The 23,648-nt window shown below is 38.5% G+C and overlaps 1 protein-coding gene across 1 annotated transcript in view; it reads right to left on the reverse strand.

Moving 5' to 3' along the window:
- LOC114650555 (F-box only protein 40-like) overlaps window positions 1-23,648 on the reverse strand; it is a 50,887-nt gene that overhangs the window by 19,812 nt on the left and 7,427 nt on the right. Inside the window, exons 2-3 of the mRNA XM_028800280.2 lie at window positions 5,445-5,470; window positions 3,351-5,255 (exon numbers count right to left, since the gene is read on the reverse strand). Coding sequence (XP_028656113.2) covers window positions 3,351-5,255; window positions 5,445-5,447 — 1,908 coding nt within the window. The 5' untranslated portion in view covers window positions 5,448-5,470. The remainder of the gene's footprint in view (window positions 1-3,350; window positions 5,256-5,444; window positions 5,471-23,648) is intronic.

Here is a 23,648-nt window from a genome sequence, read left to right on the forward strand (position 1 = left end):
ATCCTAGAATGGATTTAGCAGGTGTGGGAACGTTATATTAGTTAAACTAACATGCTAGTTTTTGAGTTGTGAGAAAAAGCCAGAGAGTCTTAGAGAGTAGACATACAGTATAAATAAAATACATTTTAAAGTTTAGCTGATTTAAGTTTTTTTTTTAGTAAATAAAAAAATGGTTAGCACCTAGGCCTCAGCCCTTACCCTCAAATCACAATGTACTTTACAGAGAAAACAAGATTTCAATGTAAGATTGCTTATCAAATTGCAGAATAGATAATAGAGATTATACTTTATTTGTCTCTCAAGGGGAAATTAAAATTTTACAGAAGCTCAAAATTAAACAAATAAATAAATATGATAAAAACAAACAACAATCCCCACCGCCTTCAAACATACATAAAATCTTCTGGCTTGGATAATAAATAACTGCTACTGTCAATACAGGCTTGTAGGTGGCAGTAAGATGAGGTCAGACCTGCTTGGATTGTGCCACAGGTTAATATTTAAAGGCATTAATATTGGATAGGGTAGTGTCCATGAAAGGAACAGGCTTAACAGGCCTTGATTCAGTCACCAGCATTAAGATTGATTATTCAAAAAAGTTATTGCTACAAAGTGAATAATTTCTGTTGCTGAGTCAGCCAGTTATGATGTAACATACTTTCCCTGGCAGTGACATGAACAAATTCAGTCCACAATTCAATTCAACGCACATTTAGTTTAGTTATGGGATATAACAGATAAAGCAACTTATATGAAATCACTCAAACATTTCTCATTATATGAAGCCAGCCCAGGTCTGAATCCTTTCCACTTTACTTTAGTCCTTGTTCCAAATCTTCACCTCTTCCATCACCGACCGAGCTTGTAAATTTTATCTTTGCTACAGATATTCACCCTTTTGCCCTTTTCATTTACAGATGAGCAGAATTTCCAACAGGGCGTAACAGGAGTCTTTTTATTTGGTGGTGAGCACAGTGATGTTATAGACGTAGGAAGCCATCAGATCCTTTGCACTTACTGTGCAACATTTCTTTATTTTGCAGTATGTCTGAGAAGCAGTTGAGGCAGACGACAGCAGCATCTTCTCATTTTAATTTAAATAATTCATTCAAAAATGTATGGAAACAAGCCAGAGGCCAAATCTTAAAATTATTAATTAATAACATTAATTTATTACATTAAAACCATTAATAATTCTAAGTAAATTTTAAAAAGAGAAAGGGAGCTCCTGTAAAGGCTGCCACATGGCGCAACGTGGCACCTGCAAGTGAGAGTTTGAGTCTACAAATCAAACTTGCACAACTGATTGAGCGTATCCTGAGCAGTAGCATCACTTTGTGGATTGGGAATTGCACTGTCATGGATCGCAAGACCCTGCGCCAGATAGTCAGGACAGCTGAGGAGATCAATGGAATCTCTCTTCCCTCTATCACGGACATATACACCACACACTGCATCCAAAAAGCCACCAGCATTGTGGAGGACCCAAATCACCCTTCACATAAACTATACATCCTCCTGCCGTCTGGAAAAAGGTACCGAAGCATTCTGGCCTTCACTATCATAATGTGTAATAGCTTCTTCCCACAAGCCAATCAGACTCCTAAACACTCGGGGACTAGACTGATAGCATGCACAAGGTTTCCCACTCAAATAGATCATGTCTTTATATTTATTATAATATTTATTACAATACTGTTACATTCTTCCAGCTTCTAGTGTCATTTTTACATCAGTTCTTTCTATTAAGATATTGTCACGTTTTGGCTTAACATGCTACTTTTTTTGTACTTTAAGATATCATAAATGTGTACTGGTCAGTGCTGCAATATCTTCGTTTGTACCACTGTTTGTCTTTGTGCTGTAATCCTGTGTTCTATGTGAGTTCTGGAGGAACGTTGTTTCGTTTCTCTATGTACTGTGCCAACTGTTTATGGCTGAAATGACAATAAAAGCTACTTGACTTGACTTGACTTATAAGCTCTGGTGATCTTGTTTGCAGAGCTACTTTTTCTTTTTATGAGTACATTGATAGGCTAGTAGGGGGCAAAGCTGTATTGCGTTCAATTTTTTTTTTAAAGAAAATTATGTATATTTTTAAAACATGTTTAAAACTAAAGAGCTTTGTTTCTGCTGGAGTGGTGACATGGATAGGGCTTTATGACTGTAAGTGCCTAGGAGTTCATGAGTGCTTTCAGTGTTTCATTCTTTTATAGAGTAATTAGAATCATATTCTTTCATATCTCAGTAACCTAATATGAACACAGTGAAAATGTGCATATTCTTGTCAGACTTTTTTAAGTGCACTTTAGTGGTGGTAGGAGTGCACATCCACTTCATGGGTTGTATTATCATTCGGTAGAATACTGTGATTTAGGATCTCACGTTTTGCCAAATGGTTTACCTCCCAGGTCCCCAAACTTTTCTTTCAACAATATACAGCAACGGGCAGAACCAAACACATGTGACAAGCTCCTTTACAACTTATTTTGTGTCTCTGTGTTATTTTTTCTAGTATGGAGTGACTGACAGAAACTGTAAGTGCACAGCGAGAACGGAAAAAGAGAAAAGCATTCTATTAGCAAATTGGAGAACATCATGCTACACTTATGAAGCTCCATCTGCCAACATTTAGCCATCCACCAGCTACATAAGCATAAAACATGGAATACCATGGCTAATAGCAGACAAACTAGAGTCACCGTGTGGCCCATGTAACCTTCCAGTACTCAGTAGAATACAGCAAAAATAAGCTTCAAGTTAAATTTGCCAGTTTTGATTGACTTTAATTTGACATTAAGTTCATAATTCCATTCAAAAATGTACTTGTTTTTGATTCTTTATACAAAACTTTTTCAAGTTTTCTTGGATTTTAACATCAATAACTGAGAGACTTGAACATAGCACAGCATCCTTAACCTGACATAATCCAATTCAGTGTTGCAGTGTGCTGGAGCCTATTCCAACAGTATTGTTCATAAGGCAGGAAGTGGTGGCCCTTAATAGGGCATTAAGCCCTTTATATGCCCACTTACACACACATGCATAGTGTTAATTGTGGAGATCATATTCAAACTAAACATTATGTCTTTGGGAACATAAGGTTAAGACTGGAGAACCAACAGTAGCAGTGTTACCCACTGCACCATTGTGCCACCTTAGACACTGGAAGAATGTGTAAACTGAAATTCACATGAGCAGGAATTCAAACCCAGTATACAAGAGATGTGAAGTGGCAGTGGTAGTCACTGCTCCACCATGCTGTTTTCAAGCATATTCTCAGGATGGTTTACTAATAAAAACCATGCTACTATATAATAATTAAGTGGTTATGTATATTTTTGACTTACTTTTTTCCTAGCTCTCCAGGAAGATCCTCCATGTGAATATGTTCTTTTTTCCCATTTCAAAGATACCATTCCTCTTTCTTGAAGGAGAGAGGCACAGACATCTCTCGTAAGATGAGACACTTGAGCTAGTTGATTTAAACTGAAACTGTCTAAAAATCCAGCAATGTGCTGTAGAATCTCAAATGGCAGGCAGCTTAAAGAGTCAAGATTTTTTGCCCTCTTTCTTAAAGTAGGCTTTGTTTTGATACCTTCAAAGAGTTTTTTGGAGACAACTGGCTTTAAGCAGAAGGTGTTTAGATCTTCATTATAAACAATTCTTGCCTTCTGTTTAGCAGGACAAAACCGCCTTTGAACATAAGTGCACCCTAGATAGGAAAGAGGGCACCTTTCTTCAAACCAGCCATTGAGAGAAGACTGAATATCTGCATGTATATTCTTAAAATGTGAAGAGAATTCATCACGCCTAAAGAAATGATCACAGGTAAAGGTGAACATAGAGCTGACTTTGTTGTGTCTTCTGGTTACACATTCTGATTGAAGCTGAAGCTCAAGAAATTGATTGTTTTCTTTAACAAGATCGGACAGGGTAGTGTTAGCTAAGAATGGTTCACAGTCAAATAAGTAAGTCTGAGTTCCAAAGTCTATAGTTAATCCATCAGTAGCAACTAGTTCAGAAATTACATGTCCTTTCAGTTCTCTTTCCAAAGAGCAAAGTAATGTTGTTTTAACTATATCTTGTTTTGGAATATCATTTTCTGTGACTCCCAAATCAGATGTGTCTACTGCTTTATTCACTTTCTTTCTTTTACCATAAGGGTCCCCAACACATCCTCTTTTGGCACAGTAGCTGGTAGGAACTTTAAAGGTGCGCACAGTCTTAACTTCCTGAGCTTCTAGTTTGCCATACACAAAGTCTTTTTCTCTTGGTGTGCAAGCAGAAATCTGGCCAAACCGAATTAGCATACTGCCATGGTGAACAAGATACATGTTGTATTCTTTTACATTCATCTCTTTGCCAAGCCGCTCCATAACTCCATCTTGCCAAGGAGCCAGTCCCACCTTTTCAGAGCTGCCATCGCCAGTCACTTCAGTTACTACTTTTTCTTGAATGTCTTCACTTTTTCTCTGACTTTTGTCAGTAGATGGGGTTTCCTTTACTGAGGAACTGTTAGACTTCTTTTCTGCAACCTTTACGGTGTGGCTGCAGCTAGAGAGCTCCTTGCTAAAAATAGTTTCCCATTCCTTGTATTTATCCAGCTCCGCCACAGTTTTGTCTTTTGCCAATGCTTCTAACTCTGCCTGAGTAAGCACAGGATACTCCTCCCCTGTAGATATGTTCTCCTCAGCTTCTGCGTATGCATTTTCTTCTGTGTTTGATGTGAGTGCAGGACACTGCATGCCACCTACTGCCCCTTCATCTTCAGACTCTGTGATTTTTAATTCTTCAGTTGGTTTCATTAACTCAGGGAAAATAGATTTCATTTTTAAGGCATTAAATAACAATTTTTGATCTTGCAAGGCCAATGACATATCTAAATTTTCCTGATTAACTGGTTCTTTCATGACATTCAAATAGAGAGTGTTTTCTGTTTCTGAAACAGGCCAGCGGTTCCATTCCATCGAGCAACACACAACACTTGCTGGACAGACTTCCAGATGTTTGCCAAGTCTGAAACGTAACATTGTAAATGGGCAGCCAAATCCAGCATTGAGACATGGCACCTTTTCATAAGGACATAGCAGTTTGTGTTCTTCCTCCTTGCACATGTGGAAAGAAGCCCCACAATTTAAGGAACAATTAACCACTAAGCAAGAGTTAGTGATATCGATTGGGGCCCTGCAATGACAGTTGAAACATTTTTCACAATGTTTATGTTGGAAAGTAGTGGTTTGTTTATATCTTCCCTGCAGAAAAAGAAGTGTAGTGTATTGTTATTTAACAAAAGATATGCACACATCAGTATTTTTAAAACCTATACAAAACACTTATTATGCCCTTTATGTAATTGAAAAAATATTAAAAAAAGCTTATTTAGTTTTGACATGTAATTCTGATTTATTAAATCGTAGTTGAATTGTAAAGGGAAAACTTACCATTTCTAACGTGGATGCATATTCAGCTGCAAATTAAAATCAAGAAAATATATTTAATAAGATGCATTCCTTCTTAAACAAGATCAAATAAAATGGTTTTAAGTTGCATTATCCCATTTTCTTGTTATCATTAGTAACTGTATTGAGCAAGTCATTGACTTTCTAGAACTGTCAATGATGGAGGAAGCAAAATCTTTTTACCTCTTGCAGAACAATCAAATGTATTGAGTTACACTCAAGGAGTAAATGTCAGATTTGTTTTACAAATGTAGATAATGGGCAGTTAGTATGAGAAACCTCTGTCTAGGTTGCACACATATGACTTATTCTTTGTAACAATATCTAGGATATAAATAATGAATGACTAAACAATAGCATTTCTTATCTTGGAACAACAGGCACCTACTAAAACGTAGTAGCTTAAAGCAAAACAATTTCTGTATAAAAGATAAATTTAGATATGATTTAGAGAGTCATCTCAGGCCTGCACATGTGTGCAGTTTATCTAAAAGCATTTAAGAGAATGATAGAATATTACAGATAAATGAGGATTTACTTTGTGTGGTGCTTACATATTAGCAGTATGAAACAGCATAATAATAACCATAAAGATACACCAAAACCAGGACAACTTAGGTAAGTTACAGGCAATTATATAAGGATCATTAACAATTCTATACCAGTGTTTCCTTCATGCCACACTTTTAAAGACTTAAAGGAAAAATACAGATATAATTTATTTTAAAGTACATGGCAAGCAGATTACCATTGAAACTCTGCACATGCTAAGCAGGAAAAGACACTGCTTTCCTGAACAATATGTGTTTTGGACAAAGATGGAAAAACACCTTTACATTTCAGCACACTCTGAATGTCATTATACAAGATTTTAATTATATTGATCAACAAAAGTTTAAAACCAAAGCCATCAGTTATGTTCCAGAAGTACTTGTGTTTCACTCAATCAAAACCTTTTTCCAGTTTGAGTAACGTAAATACTGAATGCAGACCCAGAAGCGTACAGGTGTTGAAGATGTCCCTTATGAGAAAAATGCCACCATGAATTTTTCAACTGGGTGCACAATAAGTCTGATCAGGATGAACGATGTATTCCATCACCCTATTTAGTCTGACTCCTACTATGTTAGACAGTTTTTTATAGTCTGAGCAGAGCAAAGCTACAGGTCACCAGTTCTTGATGTCAGAAAGGTCACCCTTTTTCAGCAGAAGAGCCAACACTGCTTTCCTGCAACTTAATGGAAGCAGTCCATGACACAGACAGTCATGCACAAAAATCAAAAACCATTAAATCAGGTTCCAGTGTGGTCCAGAAAATGTGATAAAACTCAACTGGAAGCCCATCAGTGCCAGGAGACTTCCCTGTGTTTAAGCTCTCCATTTAAGCAGTAGGTTAATCTAATATTATGTTCTTTTCCAAAGAAGTTTGAATTTCCTCAGGAACATGTGGCAGGTCATCAAAAAAACAATCAGATGTTTCAGACTGGATGTCCACTTAATTTGATTTCAGTTCAGTTTAATAGTCCAAAGCTCCTTGAATGAATCTGATCGGACTCTGACAACTTTTGTCCCCCTGAAGATTTCAGGCAGTGTATCATCTCACTCTGGCCTTGTTTCCTCCCAAAGTCAAAGAAATATTTTGTTGGTGCTTCAGATTCTGATTCAGTTTGAAACTGTGAACACACTACTACACTCTGGATTCTATAAAGCACTAATTAAGAGAGTGTGTAGTCTTTCTTTTTTTTAGTTTCTGAAACATATCCATCAGAAGAGGAAGCCATTGTCAACTGAAGGTCAACAGTTTCTTCCTCTGGGGCTGTCATTGACTTGACTTTACTCTGAATGACATTCAGAGTGTGCTGCTGACAGAACTGTGAATTTGATCTTTGCGTATGTCCGACTACTGCCTCAGAGAAGAGAAAAGAGGAGTATGTTTTCTCCATCATGTCCAAAAGAAATCTACTGTTTTTAAAATTCAAATCTGTTAAACTGCCAGTGTGTGCTTTTATGATGCAGTTTTAGAAAAACAATTTGACACTCAACCAAACTACGTAAAACCGTGGGGATTAAAAGATGGAAGTTAAAAGGCTAAATGATGTTTAAAAGTATAAAAACAATCTACTATGGAAAGAGAAAATAATTTTCCCCTCAGTTGCTCCCACATATACTGTCTCACTTCTCCATTCATCACCCTACACACATCTTGCAGGTCAAAATGTTTGCATATCTGCTGTAGCGCACCTGCAGTTGGAGTGTAGGGCTCAGCATGATTCCTGTCAAAGCCATCATTTAATGAACAGTTAAAATCCCCTTCTAAAATCACATATTCATCCGAAGTCAAAGAGAAAAGTGCGGGAGTAGAAAAATCTACCCTTTACTTGCCATCAGTGTGTAAATGTTAATAAAAAACAAAGTGCTTTTCTCTGTCACAGCTCTCAAAAGCAGCAGATGGTTCTTGATGACCTCAATGATGGAGATTGAGTTAGTGTTCAAATGATCAGTTAGGAGAATCACCACTCCTCTACTATGACTTTTTCCAGGGCTAAAGAATACACTGCCACCCCAGATCTGTGCCCATTGTGCCTCAAGAGATGCATCGCTATACATGTCCTAGAAGGAAGGCTGCCATCGGATTTTTTCATTTTAGGTATTTGCACAAGATGTCTTGCTTCAGTGCAACCCTGTTCTATTGATATTAAAACTTCCAATCTTAAACCACTTTATATAATATGGAGAGAAGCTGAAAACATAAAACAAACAATGTCAAAGAAAAATTGGAATATGATCAGCTTGTAATCCATTACGGCATTTTCTGAAAGGATGTAGCTCGGTTAGTATATTCAGAAGATGCAAACCCCCTCTCTCATCGAACACTTCTGGCTCAAGGTGCCTCTTCAAAAGATGTTTCACCAAACTAATAAATAACTGAATATCTGGGGCAAGGGGGGGGGATCCTGAATTACTAGCCCCTTTTTGCCATTGGTTTCTTTAACAACTTTTTATTCTTGTGAATCTGTAACATTCTCCAGGTTCCTGACTTCCTTCAGAAAGGAAACTGGAGTTGGTGAGGCCCCTTTTATCATCACTGTCCAACACACAAATCTCATCCCAGTCGATCACTGCTTCCTCTAGTACTGTTTGCTTTTTTATCCACAATGTGCTGACTATTCTGTCTTGGTCTTTTCAGAGCTTTGGGGAATTTAAACTCATCAAATTGAGACTTGACTTTTCCTTATACCTTCTTTCACTTGCTTAACATCCTGTCTTTCTACAGCTACACAACCAGTAATCTATCCTTTTTCATTTTGGTTTGGCTTGAAAGGACCCATTTCCTCAATCCTCCCTTCATTTTATTGCAGCCACGCTGCAGGCGCCACCTCAACTTCAGCCACAATTTCTTGTTCAGCAACTTTGACTGAACAAGGGGACCAGCAGGGTCATTTGAAATATTAGGATTTGTGTGCCCACATTTAATCATTTCATAGGTTCAATGCTAACAAAAATGACATACTTAAAGCTAGGAATCCTAAATCTGAGGGCAACATTTAGCTTTCCACTCGCATTATTTTAAAATCATAGACTTGTCTGCAGAAAGTTACAACATATCTGTGTTCTGGGGCCTCATGTATAATGCCATGCGTAGAACTCACACTATAACATGGCGTAATCACAAAAGCGGGAATGTGCGTACATACAGAAAAATCCAGATGCAGGAATCTGTACGTACGCAAACTTCCACGTTCTTCCACTACATAAATCCTGATCAGCGTGAAAAGTAACGCACGTGCACGCGCCTTCTGTCTGGCCCCAACTCCTCACAGAATTTCGCCTCTTTGAATATGCAAATCAATATAAATAGCCTTCTGTGAAAAGACAATGGGAAAAGCACGGGGGAAAATATAAGAATTTCAGCGAATACCAAGTGGAGGCAAAGGAAAAACCTATTATTTGTCGGTTTAAACAGTGGTATAATCAACAAAAGGAAGTTGATCGAGTGACAGAGTGTCGGAGAAACTCGAAAGCTCAAGTTCACAAAGTCGCACAGTGCCCGAAATAAAAAAAAAGTCACATATCAAAGTCGCCGTGAAAAGGCGAGTCGTAGCCCACTGTCTGAGTGTCATATGAAAGGTTATTAGGGTACAGACAAACAAAATAGGCACACAGTGGGAAAAAAGCAAGAAATATCAACTTTAATCTCGAAATTTCCACTTTAATCACGTAGTTTATTTTGCCATTAAAGTAGAACATCATAAGCTTCATCTTAAAATCGTTTAATTTGCTAGTTCCTCAAATCCCATTGTAACTAAAGTAGCATGTTAAATGCTTTGTTCTGTATTTGATCTTCTATGTGGTCTATGTGTGTGAATCATTACGTGCTTCTTAAACAGACTTTCTCTTTCTCCAACAGGACACATAATCCATTGCATTCGTGATATTACAGCTCTCTGAATAATTAAAATACTGAGATGTATACGTGATATCTTTTTCATGATGATAGGAATGAAAGCATGTTATTAAACTTGGGAACACGGTGGCACAGTGATTGGTCGTGTCTCACGCAAGAGGCTTGCTGCGCCATGCGTGACCTTCGATGAAAAAATTTATTACAGAGGTACTGTCTCTTTCAAACGTACTAACCCCCAATTCCTGTCCTTACTTTTCTTTCTCCAAATACCCAATCACCACACAATCAGCTCTGTAATAGACGTGAAGCCATTTGTAAGCTTAGAACACCGATTCTTCAAAACTTTTAAGGAACATTGAAATATCTTTATAGTACATGTTTAATTATTCTATCCGTCTATCCTTCCAGTGTCGCGTCAGCACCAGCAAGAATACAACGCAAGGCAGGAACAATCCCTGAACTAGCTAGCGCTGTGGCAACGTGTCCTCACATGTTTAATTATTAACAATACAGATTATTTAAATGACGTTAAAGTTTTATCTGTATAATATAATCAACATATTTTACTGCATTTCATCTTAAAAAAGATATCATCATCATATGTAAATACACGCTTTATAAAGTGGTGCAGGTTGTGCAAGTATTATAACTGTAGTGCAAGTTTACAGTGGGTTAATTGTACTTATAAGTACAAACAGTTCTACAAGGAGCACTTGATGGACTGATTGAGTGCGTTTATAGTTCTTGGGATGAAACGTTTTCTAAACCGCGAAGTCTATACAGGAAAGGCTTTGAAGCATTTTGCCGTGGCGTCTGCTTCATTCTGCATACCGATAATTCTCTTTCCAATCAGCTGCTGCTGTGATTCCCCACTCATATTGCTGCAGGTTAATTACAATCAGATGCATTACACTAATAAACAATATGCAGTTAGTTTCAGTGTATTTATAAAGCCGCGTCAGGAATGTGGATCTAAGAAAGAAAGGGTGACCACACAGGAACAGTAGCACTGCTTTGACGCTGGGTGCTGCCAGTCTGCAAAACCGAGCGGAGAAATTGCGTACTCCAGGGTATGAGGTACCGTGGAAATGTGAGTGGCTTTACGCCAAGTTTAGGTTTTATACATCGTGATTTGAGCGCGGAAACGTTCGTACGCAACATTTCTGTGCGTACGCACCGTTTATACATGAGGCCCCTGGTGTTTTGCAGCCCAGTGGAATCCATGTTATTTTTGACATCATTTTTCCATATCAGAGGAGCTCCCGTTTTAAGAAATTTTTGCATGAAAAGGTTGAGGCATTTAAAAGAATAACTTTTTTGGCTGGAGTGGAAAAGGGCAGGACTGAAATAGGAGTATTGCTAATAACAATTCCATGCTCCACAACATTATTGACTAAATCAGTTGAGTCTAATAAATCTCCAATTGTACTGCTCATCCTTGAATATGTGCAAATGTGTTTACATCTTTACTACCCTTTCCACCACCAAAACTCACTCCTTTAGTGAAAAAGAAACTTCATACACAATATTTTATTCCAACATCTCTACTCTGAGTGCTGCCTTCATGAAGCATTGCATTGGTTTAGAAATGTGACACTCAGCAAGCAGTGTAATTGTTCCCACCCTTTTTAAAGCAAAATTCACTCATGGATTTCTGTATGTGTTATACATCTGGTTTTACAAGACTAACTCAGAGTGGCATCTTTTTTATAATCAATGCAGTGCTCTAAATAATGCAGAGCTCTATGTTTAGATACAACTTTTGAAATGCACTGTTCGAAACAGAGCATTCCTCTCTAAACAGTAGGCCATACTATATTTAAACATAACGTATCTGAGCAGAACTGCTTGTTTCAGACTTAAATGTAAGCAGATAGATAGATAGATAGATAGATAGATAGATAGATAGATAGATAGATAGATAGATAGATAGATAGATAGATAGATAGATAGATAGATAGATAGATATGTTAAAAAGGTACAAACACACATATAACAAAAATTATATAGTACAAAGTATAGAGTACAAACTCTAGGTATTTGCTGATTTTAAGATTAGATTTGCACATACCTGTATTTATTGGTTACAGTTTCACAGTACAGGAAGTCAGTCATTGGCACAGCGTATTGGCACATAGTCTCATTGTCTGTTAAGATGTCTGATAGACCACAACCTCACACGGTGTTTCTTGGAACAACGCTGTTGACTTAGTCTGTTACTGAATGTGCTCCGCTCTTTAGCCAAGACCTCATACGGGGATGAGAGTCATTGTCCAGAATACTAAGCAGCTTCCTGAGTGACCTCTGTTCTACCACTTCCACTAATCTTACTCTCAAGACTGAACTACCCCCTTTTTTAATCAGTTTATTTAATCTTTTGACACCACCTGAACCAATGTCATTTCCCCAGCCCACTACTGCATAGAAAATTATACTGGACACTACAGACTGTAGAAAAAATATAAGAGGGGGCCGCATACACCTAACAACCTCAGCCAATTTAGGAAACAGGCAAATCTGATCCTTCTTGTATACTGCCTCTGTGTTGGTACTCCACTCAAGCCAGTTGCTTAGATGCACCTTAATGTATTTGTAGGTTCCTCAACCTCTTCAAAATCAATGAGACCCAGTGTCAGAGTGTCTTTGACTCTCCTGACATCTTTGAGGTCTGCAGATGATTCAGTTTACACAATTTAACAAAGTCCTTCAGTAGTGTCCTGCATTAATTGTCCTGTCCACCATTGATACACCAAACTAGCGTTTCTCAAAAATTTAAGTATTTGCAACTCGAGTTTTCATAACAGTTTTATTCACGCCCCCCCTAACGTTTTTTTGAAAGGAGCCCACTAATACCAATTTGTTCTTTTTTAATTAATGATATATCATAGATGCATATTTTATTATACCTACTTAACTTTTATCGACATTTATCTAACGCTATATTTATTTTTCTAGTATCAGAATGTAGTTTAAGTTAATTTGTTTTGGTTTCAATAGATGTATTTTCCATATTTTTGATTCTTGTTTTCTTTTTTTCACATCTTCGCTCCCCCTTTTTGTTACTTCACGCCCCCCTAGGGGGGCCCGCCTCACAGTTTGAGAACCACTGCGCCAAACTATGGCGTTGTCATCTGAAAATGTTTGCAGATGATATGATTCAGTATTGTATCTAACATCAGTAGGAATGAAGTCAGTGCAGTTCCTGGTGGAAAAACATATTTGGTACACAATTCTTAAGCTGCACAGACTGTGGTCTACCAGTTAAGTGTCTGTTATCAAGGCCAATGTGTTGAAATCGAACCTCACTGGCTTCACCCCAAGCAAGTTGGGCTGTATGGTGTTAAACATGCCTGCAAAGTCAAAAAATAATATCCTCGCCCTGCTTCTCTGTTTCTCCAGATGGGAACAGGCTCTATTCAGAAGAAAGATGACAGCATTGTCCACCCTTATACTGTCCTTGTAGATAAACTGCAGAGAGCCCAGAACTGTCCTGATCAGTGGTTGAAGGTGAGGTAACATTAGCCATTCAGAGGTCTTCATAATGTGTGAAGTGAGAGTCACCTGTGGGTAGTCATGTAAGAACTTTTGAGGACTGGTATTTTTCTTGTGCTTTACCTGCAATCTCTTCATTTCCCCTTTTATTTCCAGCCCTAAACACATTCTTATTTTTGCTTAAATAGAGGATTGAATTCACTGGTAACCCATGGTTTGTTGTTGGGGAAGCAGTGAACAGTTTCTGATGGAATATCAGGCTCCACACAAACATGAATATATCCAGTAGTGCAGTCAGTAATTTCATCATTATATTGTTCATAGAACTTCTCCAGGTCTGTAGCTTCAAAGCAGCTCTTCCATTGCCTCAGGGGGTAATTTCCTCACTGACCTGGTAAAAATCGGCTCATTTGAACAATCAAAGTTGTCCAGCAATTTAAAAAGCTGTTGCCAGTTGTGCTGATAAATATGTTAACAAGATCCTGATATGCCCAGGATTACACTATTTGTTGTTTACATGTACAGCTAGCACTCCTTCTTTATTCTTACCGCACTGATGGTATATGCAGTCTGATCTTAAGGTATTAATCCCTTTAAGGCAATATGCAAATCTGGAACATACTCATGCAACCATGTTTTGGTTAAACACATAAAGCTACACTCACGTTATTCTAACTGCAATCTTGCCAGTACGTTTAATTTCTTCATCTTACTCATCAGTGATCTTATATTTTCTATAATGATCACTGGCATATATTGTTTATATCTTTGTTTCTTGATTCTTTTGCAACATCAGCTCCACTGCCACACAATCTGCATCAAACCTACTTTAGTACTGTATATCCATCCTCTGTTGGGCAGGTGAACTCTTTCTCCACAGAGCTAACACCTGTACACCATCCCGCTGATACTGTTGTCAAATGGTTCAGTTAAATAAAATGTTCCAGAAGTCAAAAACAGGATAAATATTTTCCACCAATGATTAATGACCATCATTGTATTGCAGTATTGCTACCTAGCCCAACCTCATACACTAGAAAATAAACAGAGACATAGAGCTAATGTAACATGAAGTCGCTCCCCATGGCGTGCAGTGAATCAGTGAATTACAGATGCTCCTGGAGCTTGTCTGAGACATTAAAATCCTGTTAACAATTTTGTGATTGTTTCTTTTCAAAATATACCAGCCCCTTCTTGGGATTTATTGATTTATTTAATTTTATAACATGCAAAGAATAAATGTTGATGCTTTCAGATCAAATTTAATTGTTTAAAATTAGGCAAAGCTAGTTGTTCTAAATATAAATCTTTCCTAAAATCAGTGAAGCAAGCAATTAGCCCACCCTAATGGAATGGAGTAATCTCTGGTCCTATGGAAATTATCAGTGAATCGTTGCAGTGTCCAAAATCAACCCCTTAATTAATTGATGCCTCAAACTGTTCATCTATATCAAGCTGCTCCCAGTACAGGACCAATGGAGTGTTTTGACCACATTATATTTAAACACCTTCTCAGAAAAGTTACATTCTTCTTACACCCAAAATAACATGCAAAAAGAAGTCCAGAGGTTGTATTGTAAAGTCATGCTAAACAACATCTTTGAACATTTGGACCAAACTCAGCAATCTTTTCAAAATTTTGTTTGCAGGTTTTAGCCGTGTGTTCATAATTATGTAAGAACATTCATTTTTGGAGTTGTGGAGAGGCAGACCTTATGTTAGCAGTACTGGCTGAATGGAATCAATCCTGGATGAGATACCTGTCCATCTGTCATTTATACAGAGCCAAATTAGAGTCAACAAATAACTAGTGCATATTGATAATATTAACTTTTATTTCAACTTTGGCAAACAACAAACTATGCAGCTATGTAAATGTGAAAACTCCTAGCAGTCACTAATTTTCCTGGGATTTGATCCCCAGCTCCTCGAGCTGTGAATTAATAGTGTTAACTGCTGTGCTAACTGTGCCTTCTGTCAATCAAGACTTAAGGTGTTATTTGTGCTGTGATGTGCTAGTGTCTCAAAACATCTGGAGGTAAATGTTGCCATGGGACTGAATGTTCCAGAAATAGTTCAAAATCAAGAGCCACTGGAATATTACCCTTTGTGTGCAGTTCTGGATACAAAATCTCTAGTACTGTTAGTTACATTTCAGATTTTTTTTCCTAGGTGATAAGCTGTCTGTGGGTGACATATGAACTATGTGTCACAGTGTATGTAACAATCTAAGGAAAAGCATTAAATGAAATTTGCAAAAATAATATATACTTCTATGTTTTATATTATAGGACAAAAATCCTTAGCACATGTTATTGTCTTTATAAAATTAATTATAAAATTACCCAACTTTGTCCGGAAAAATTTATAAGACAATGGAACTTAGTTACAGTGCCATTGGTTAATCAGATACATCAGAAATACTATGTAACTAAGTACTCTTCTGTACAGTAGTGTCCAAACATTTTGGCAGTGGCATAGCTGCAAAATTTGCAGCTTCAGTTTTTGTGGTGGCATTTCACATTGTTTATATATAATTGTGCAGAGTGATCAGATGCATATTAATTCACTGCAAAGAGCTTTATTAGCATAAAAAGTTAACTTTATCACAAAAAAATCATTTTTATTTTTTTTTGGTCCTGGCACAAAATGGTCAGCTAAAATAGTCCAGCAAGTGGCAGGACTGTCTCCTCCTGAGGATTCAGCTACAGTGCCGAGCTTGCTCAGTATTGGGAGCAGGTGGGTGTGAGTGCATCTGCACACACAGTGAGGTGAAGACTTTCAGACAACGGCCTGGTGTCAAGAAGGGCAGCAAAGAAGCCACGTCTTTCCAGGAAAAACATCAAGAACAGTCTGGAATTCTGCAGAAAGTACAAGGATTGGACAGTAGAAGAGTGGTGCAAAGTTATTTTTTGGATAAATTCTCCTTCTGACTGTTTAGGACATCTGGAAAATCGATTGTCCGGAGAAGGAAAAGGTGAACGCTACCATGAGTCCCGTGTTGTGTCAACAGTGAAGCATTCTGCGACAATCCATGTGTGGGGTTACTTCTCATCTTAGGGAGTGGGCTCACTCACAATTCTGCCCAAGAACACTACCATAAATAATCGTATCAATCGTCCGGGCGGCATGGTGGCTCAGTGGGTAGCACTGCTGCCTCGCAGTTGGGAGACCTGGGGACCTGGGTTCGCTTCCCGGGTCCTTCCTGTGTGGAGTTTGCATGTTCTCCCCGTGTCTGCGTGGGTTTCCTCCGGGCGCTCCAGTTTCCTCAAACAGTCCAAAGACATGCAGGTTAGGTGGATTGGCGATTCTAAATTGGCCCTAGTGTGTGTTTGGTGTGTGGGTGTGTTTGTGTGTGTCCTGCGGTGGGTTGGCACCCTGCCCGGGATTGGTTCCTGCCTTGTGCCCTGTGTTGGCTGGGATTGGCTCCAGCAGACCCCCGTGACCCTGTGTATATATATAGATCTAGAGAGGAGCCCACCTCGGTTGCTGTGTCTCCATGGATTCCCATAGGGCACGCTGGGAGCTGAAGTTTGCTGGAGCCCTTTTGGGTTCTGTGGAGGCCGTCAAGGGGAGCTGCAGTGCCCTACTTTAGATTTCCACTGCACCTGGGAGTACTTCCAGATAACACTGAAGAGCCACCTGAAGTTCTCTCAGGTTCATCATAAAGGGAGCTGCCTCACTTCACTCAGGGAGCCTTAGTCGGGAGGAAGTGGACAAAGCTTGCCAAGGGAAGTGGAGAAGGAAGGAGGCTGCAAGACTCTAAAGGAAAGGACAGTATTTATTGTGCTACTTGTGACTGTGGGTATCAGTCCTTGGAAACTGCTCAGAGTCTGCGTTCCTTTCCCCGAATAAAGGGCTTGACTGAATGGACCTGGTGTCCGTGCCTGTCTGTGTCAGGCTGAGGCAGCAAGTGTGCCCAGGGTCTTTACAAGATTTGTCCAACTGTTTCTGTTTCAGCTGTCTTTATTCATTATTGAATATTCATTATTGCTCGCTTAGAATACAATTCTACAATAATAGATAGCAATAATAAAAATCCTCAGGGTACTGATTAGAACAGTGGCTAAATTATAAATTGGAAATTCAGATCAACAGTGCAAAATACCAATAGATATTAGCAGACTTATTACAGACTTATGAACTTCTTCAATGGGAAAATTAAAAATATAAGATCCCAGATCTCTGCATCACAGAACAAACCAAATACTAGCTTAGCAGACCCTATCTTACATTGCATTCAGCGATTTAGTAATTTTAATCCTGTAACTGAGCAGGAAGTCTTAACTTTAATTTCTAAAATGAAGCCCACTACTTGTTCCCTAGATCCAGTGCCAACAAAACTAGTAAAAAGTGCAATGGATTTTCTTGCAGCGAATATTCTAAACATTATCAATAGTTCATTATTGCATAGCACAGTACCTGATACACTAAAAGTATCAGTCATTAAACCATTACTTAAAAAGTTAGACCTAGACCCACACATACTAAATAATTATAGGCCTATTTCAAATTTACCGTTTCTCTCTAAAATACTAGAAAAAGTAGTCGCCAGTCAGCTTCAGTCACACCTTACGCATTACAATTTATTTGAGAAATTCCAGTCTGGTTTCCGCACTGGTCATAGTACAGAAACGGCAGTAATGTGTGTTGTAAATGACATTCTGATATCCTCTGATAAAGGAAACTCCACTGTAATTATGTTGTTGGACTTAAGTGCAGCATTTGACACCATCGACCAGTCTATTTTACTGCACAGGCTAGAAAATGATGTTGGGCTTACAGGCACTGTGCTCACTTAGTTTAGTTCTTATTTATCAAATCGATTCCAATATGTACAGAAATGTGCTGACAGTACTCCATCATTATACACAGAAGTTCAATATGGTGTCCCGCAGGGCTCAGTACTGGAACCTTTACTGTTTTCACTTTACATGCTTCCACTGAGATCTCTCATTAGGAAACATAATGTTAATTTTCACTCGTATGCAGATGACACCCAGTTATACCTTACATTTAAATAAAGTGAAGTTTCCCCGATGTTATCTTTAATTAGTTGTGTTAGTGAATTAAAGGAGTGGAGGAATTAGAACTACTGTACTTGTCTTTAAATACAGATAAAACAGATGTTAATTGTTGGAGGGAATGACGCTGATCACAACAATATTTTGTCATCATTTAATTCAGTTGGAATCCCCATTAATTTTACTGAATCAGCCCACAATCTAGGAGTTATCTTTGACTCTAGCATGTCATTTAAAGCACACATTACAAAGTTGTCCAAAACATGTTTCTTCCATCTTAAAAATGTTAGGAAATTAAGGCACTTTCTAAATAAACAGGTTTCTGAGAAATTAATTCATGCATTTATTTCTAGTAGGATTGACTACTGCAATGTGGTGTTCACTGGATGTTCAAACTGTTCTCTATACAGCCTCCAGTTAATCCAAAATGTGGCTGCAAGAATTATTACAAGAACAAGAAAATACGAACACATAACCCCAGTTCTTAAATCCTTACACTGGCTCCTGGTTAAGTTTAGGGCAGATTTCAAAATCCTCCTATTAACATATAAAGCATTAAATGGCCGAGGTCCAGCTTACTTGTCTGAACTTATCATGACTTACAAACCAGAGCGCACATTAAGATCTCAAGATGCCAGTCTGCTTATGTTTCCAAGGATTAATAAAATAACAGTGGGAGGTCGAGCTTTTAGTTACAGGGCCCTTAAACTGTGGAATGGTCTGCCTGCTACTATAAGAGATGCCCCTTCTGTCTCAGCTTTTAAATTCCGGCTGAAGACTCACTACTTGAGTTTAGCATATCCTGACTAGAGCTGCTGTTGTTAGTCATTAGCACTAAAACATAAGTAACACGATAGTTAGAATTGGATACTAACCCTCACCTATTCTGTTTCTCTTCTCGGTACTCAAATGTGGCACTTGGTGCCACGGCCCACCTGCCAAGTTGTTTTACCTGCCTAAGGTAAAGTCATCCCTGATGATGGATCACAGGAATTGTGGGAAAGACGGGTCCTTTCATCGGATTGGCTGGCCCAGCGCTTTTTCAGCCATGGAATGGCCAAATGGGGGAGGCTGCTTGATGGATGAGGTCTCCAGGACTCTAAACATATCCAAATCTTATTATGTGATATCATCTACTGTTAAATTCTGCTCCATACTTCTAAAATTTTTATTTTTATACTGTATTGAGGATTTGTTCTGTTCTGTGTATTGTATTGTATTGTATTGACCCCCTTCTTTTGACACCCACTGTACGCCCAACCTACCTGGAAAGGGGTTTCTCTTTGAACTGCCTTTCCCAAGGTTTCTTCTATTTTTCCCTACAAGGTTTTTTTTTTGGGAGTTTTTCCTTGTCTTCTTAGAGAGTTATGGCTGGGGGGCTGTCAAGAGGCAGGGCCTGTTAAAGCCCATTGCGGCTACAGTGTCCATTTTAGGACATCCTCCTCCCTCCGAAAAAACTCCATCCTTCCTACTACCTTCGACAAAATATTCCTCCTCCCTGCGAGGAATCCCCCGTCACCCCTCTTCCCTCCCTCCCTCCTCCTCCCACCACCTCCCACCACCGTCCGCTCTCAGTTCTCCGATGTCTGTTTTCCGTCATCCACCCTCATATCTCCGTCATCCGCCTTCAGCTCTCCATCAAACCCCACACTCCCCCCGCCCCCTCATCGACATTTTCTTTAATGAAGTGACGTAATACTCCAGCTCCACCTTCTTCACAAGTTCATTCACCGAATTATTTGTCAATTAGATTTCACAGTAAGATTTTACAGCACGACTCAAACGCGGGAACGAAGGTAAATGACGTTAATTGTTGAATGTCTTTTAATACTATGTAAGCATACATATTAACACGTGTGCATTAAAACATGTGCATTTACGGGGTGATTTCTCAGGCTTAAAAGCTCACCTTTTATTAAAAGGTAAATGCAAACTTTTTTCATTGTGAAGGGCACAAACCACGTCGGATTTCAGCCGTTAAACGCGCGAAAATTTTGGTACACCAGATAAATAAGCACAACATATTATCAGTTGTATTGTATGCTTACAAAACATATAGAAATGTGTTAATCGTTAACTAATAGTATGGGATGGTATTTTTCGACTCAGCTACAGATGCAGATGGAAACCAGAACTGCTTTGGAAAAATACAAACGCCTTACTTAGGACCGATCTGGAAGAAGGTAGCGCAGCGCCTTGATTTAAACGATTCCATGTTTTGGTGGGTTTGCGTAGCTTATTGTCAATATCTTTACACCTGTTTTTAAGGCTTATTGACTGAAAGGGGCTTTCATGAAAAAAGTTAGAGCTTTGCTACAGGATACACCCTCCACAAGTTAAGGAAGTAAAAATAAAAGTTATATATTTCTGTTTTATTTAAACCTTTTAAGTTTGTATGTGGGCGGCATGGTGGCGCAGTGAAAGGTGCCAGTTAAGAGACCCGGGTTCGCTTCCCTGCGTGGAGTTTGCATGTTCTCCCCATGTCTGCGTGGGTTTCGTCCGGGTACTCTGGTTTCCTCCCACAGTCCTGAAATCCGACGTGGTTTGTGCCCATCAGAATGAAAAAAAGTTTGCATTTACCTTTTAATAAAAGGTGAGCTTTTAAGCCTGAGAAATCACCCCGTAAATGCACATGTTTTAATGCACACGTGTTAATATGTATGCTTCCATAGTATTAAAAGACACTCAACAATTAACGTCATTTACCTTCGTTCCCGCGTTTGAGCCGTGCTGTAAAATCTTACTGTGAAATCTAATTGACAAATAATTCGGTGAATGAACTTGTGAAGAAGGTGGAGCTGGAGTATTACGTCACTTCATTAACGAAAATGCCGTGATGGGGGGCGGGGGGAGTGTGGGGTTTGACGGAGAGCTGAAGGCGGATGATGGAGATATGAGGGTGGATGACGGAAAACGGACATCGGAGAACTGAGAGCGGACGGCGGTGGAAGGAGGGAGGAGGGGTGACGGGGGATTCCTCGCAGGGAGGAGGAATATTTTCTCGAAGGTAGTAGGAAGGATGGAGTTTTCTCGGAGGGAGGAGGATGTCCTAAAATGGACACTGTATGCGGCACTTCTTGTGTGATTTTGGGCTATATAAAAATAAATTGTATTGTATTGTATTGTATTGAACTTTTTGGTTTCCAGTTCTTTATTAATGCCTACTGTAGCTATCTATATATATGGTATAATTGAAGATTTGGTACCCCTTTTTGTTTTGATATTGAAAAATAAAATCCATCCATCCATCCATTTTCCAACCCGCTGAATCCAAACACAGGGTCACGGGGGTCTGCTGGAGCCAATCCCAGCCAACACAGGGAACAAGGCAGGAACCAATCCTGGGCAGGGTGCCAACCCACCACAGTGAAAAATAAAATGCACTTCTTAAATGAAATGAATGAACTTATAATGAAATAATAAAATAAAAATAAAGACAAAACAGTAATGGCCACAAATAAAATAAGGTCATTTAACGACTTTTGACCTAAAGGTGGCACTTTTATTCCTATAGGTTTTTATGAATGCACTGTTGCATGTGGAATTATCAAGTGTTTTGAGGAGGTCACTGAGGGAAAACAGGGGACCAGCAGAAGAAAATGCAACAAACACTAACCTCCACTGTGTTTGCCTTGCAGTCTCAAAGATTACATTGCAACTTAAACATTGGCAATTAAACAGGGTCTCTTCTGGGAGCCCCAACTCTTTAACGTTGTTGTCTATACTCTTTTTTTATAACTAATCTAAGATGCTTACACATGAAGAAGAAATTGTCAGAATAATAGGGTCTTAGCTTCATTTTTACACAATTTCTGTCATTTTTTGTATTATTTTTATTTTTTGACATGGTTATTTTTATTTATTATAAATAAATGATACATTTGTATTCAATGCATGCTGATGTCATTGTTGATTTACAGTCTCTTTACAGAAAAAACAAAATATGTTTTTTTTTCAAGAGTTAGGAGCTTTTACATTTAGATTAAGAATGGTTTGTAGGAAATGTCTACATTGGGGATATTTGTCCTACTAGCCATCTCATTGCATGGTATCAGTCAAATCTTTTTAGCACTGCACATGTGTCAAAATGGTGGCTCCTTTATTTGACCATTTATATTTGTTTAGCCTCTCTCAACTTAATGATGTTGCACCCAACCTGAGTATCATAGAGAAGTGAAGTACCTTGGTAGTATTGTTGACATTCTTGTTTCAGGAATATCTGAGCAAATCAGTTCCGCTTCTAAGGAGAATCCTACACAGTCTTGAAGAGGGATGTGAGTGCTCCTACTGTCTTATTTCCACATGTCCTTATGATGGTAATTCAGGTCACTTTACGAAGCTTCTTTAATATTTCTACTTATAAACCTCAGAACAGTAAAAATGTATACATCTCAAATCCACAGTTTGTTTGCCGTGTATTAGTAGAGGTTTTAAAGGAATTAAAATTCATCAAAAAATCAGTAGCCCTTTGATGGCAATGGGGAATAGTCATAAACTCAGCCCAGGGCTGCAGGTTTTTGTTCCAACCAACATCTGTTTTTTCTTGGACTCCTGGCCTGATTAAACAAGCTGTTATTTCAGAACTTCTGTGTTTTGGGGACAAAATAAAAATTACAAAACTAAGTTTGGTACATTTTTAGGTATTAAGTAGGGCAAACATTTGATGACATTCTGAATAGGGTCGTTGTAATTTTGATGTTAAAACAACATTCATTTACCTGATTTTTCACCATTGCCTTAAGTCACGCATCCACTGGTAATTGTCTCTGAATGGTCCGGAGTGACCATTCACAGAAGGGTTTGGTTTAATGTCTGTTATTTGCTGTGGGCATATGTATACAGCTGTTGTGCCCCTTTAAGGGATTTTATGTAATTTGTGGTGAAAGTGGAATATAATGAAGGGGGTCAATGATCAGATTTTTGGACTAGTTTTATCTTGCATAGAGGTAATAGGTAGACCTTAGGGGGTGGCAAGGTCAAGGACAGGGATTACCCTCCTCAGTGGCTTGAGCCGAAATTGTTTTATTTAGTTGAACACGTAAAAAATAATAAAAACAAAATAGTGTAATGTGCCTACTTTTTTATTATAGTTAGCAGACTGATGAATACAGCTAAATTAATATTGGAGTATTTTCCTAAAAAAACACTGGCTGGCTGGAGAATATTTTAGTTTTTGAATTGACATCTCTTCATCCTTCAGGCTTGTGCAACTGCAGGTCTAGATTGTTCTCTGTTCTTGTTTAGCGAGCGCACACATTATGGATA

Source organism: Erpetoichthys calabaricus, chromosome 4 (assembly GCF_900747795.2).
Source record: "Erpetoichthys calabaricus chromosome 4, fErpCal1.3, whole genome shotgun sequence".
Classification (NCBI taxonomy): domain Eukaryota; kingdom Metazoa; phylum Chordata; class Cladistia; order Polypteriformes; family Polypteridae; genus Erpetoichthys; species Erpetoichthys calabaricus.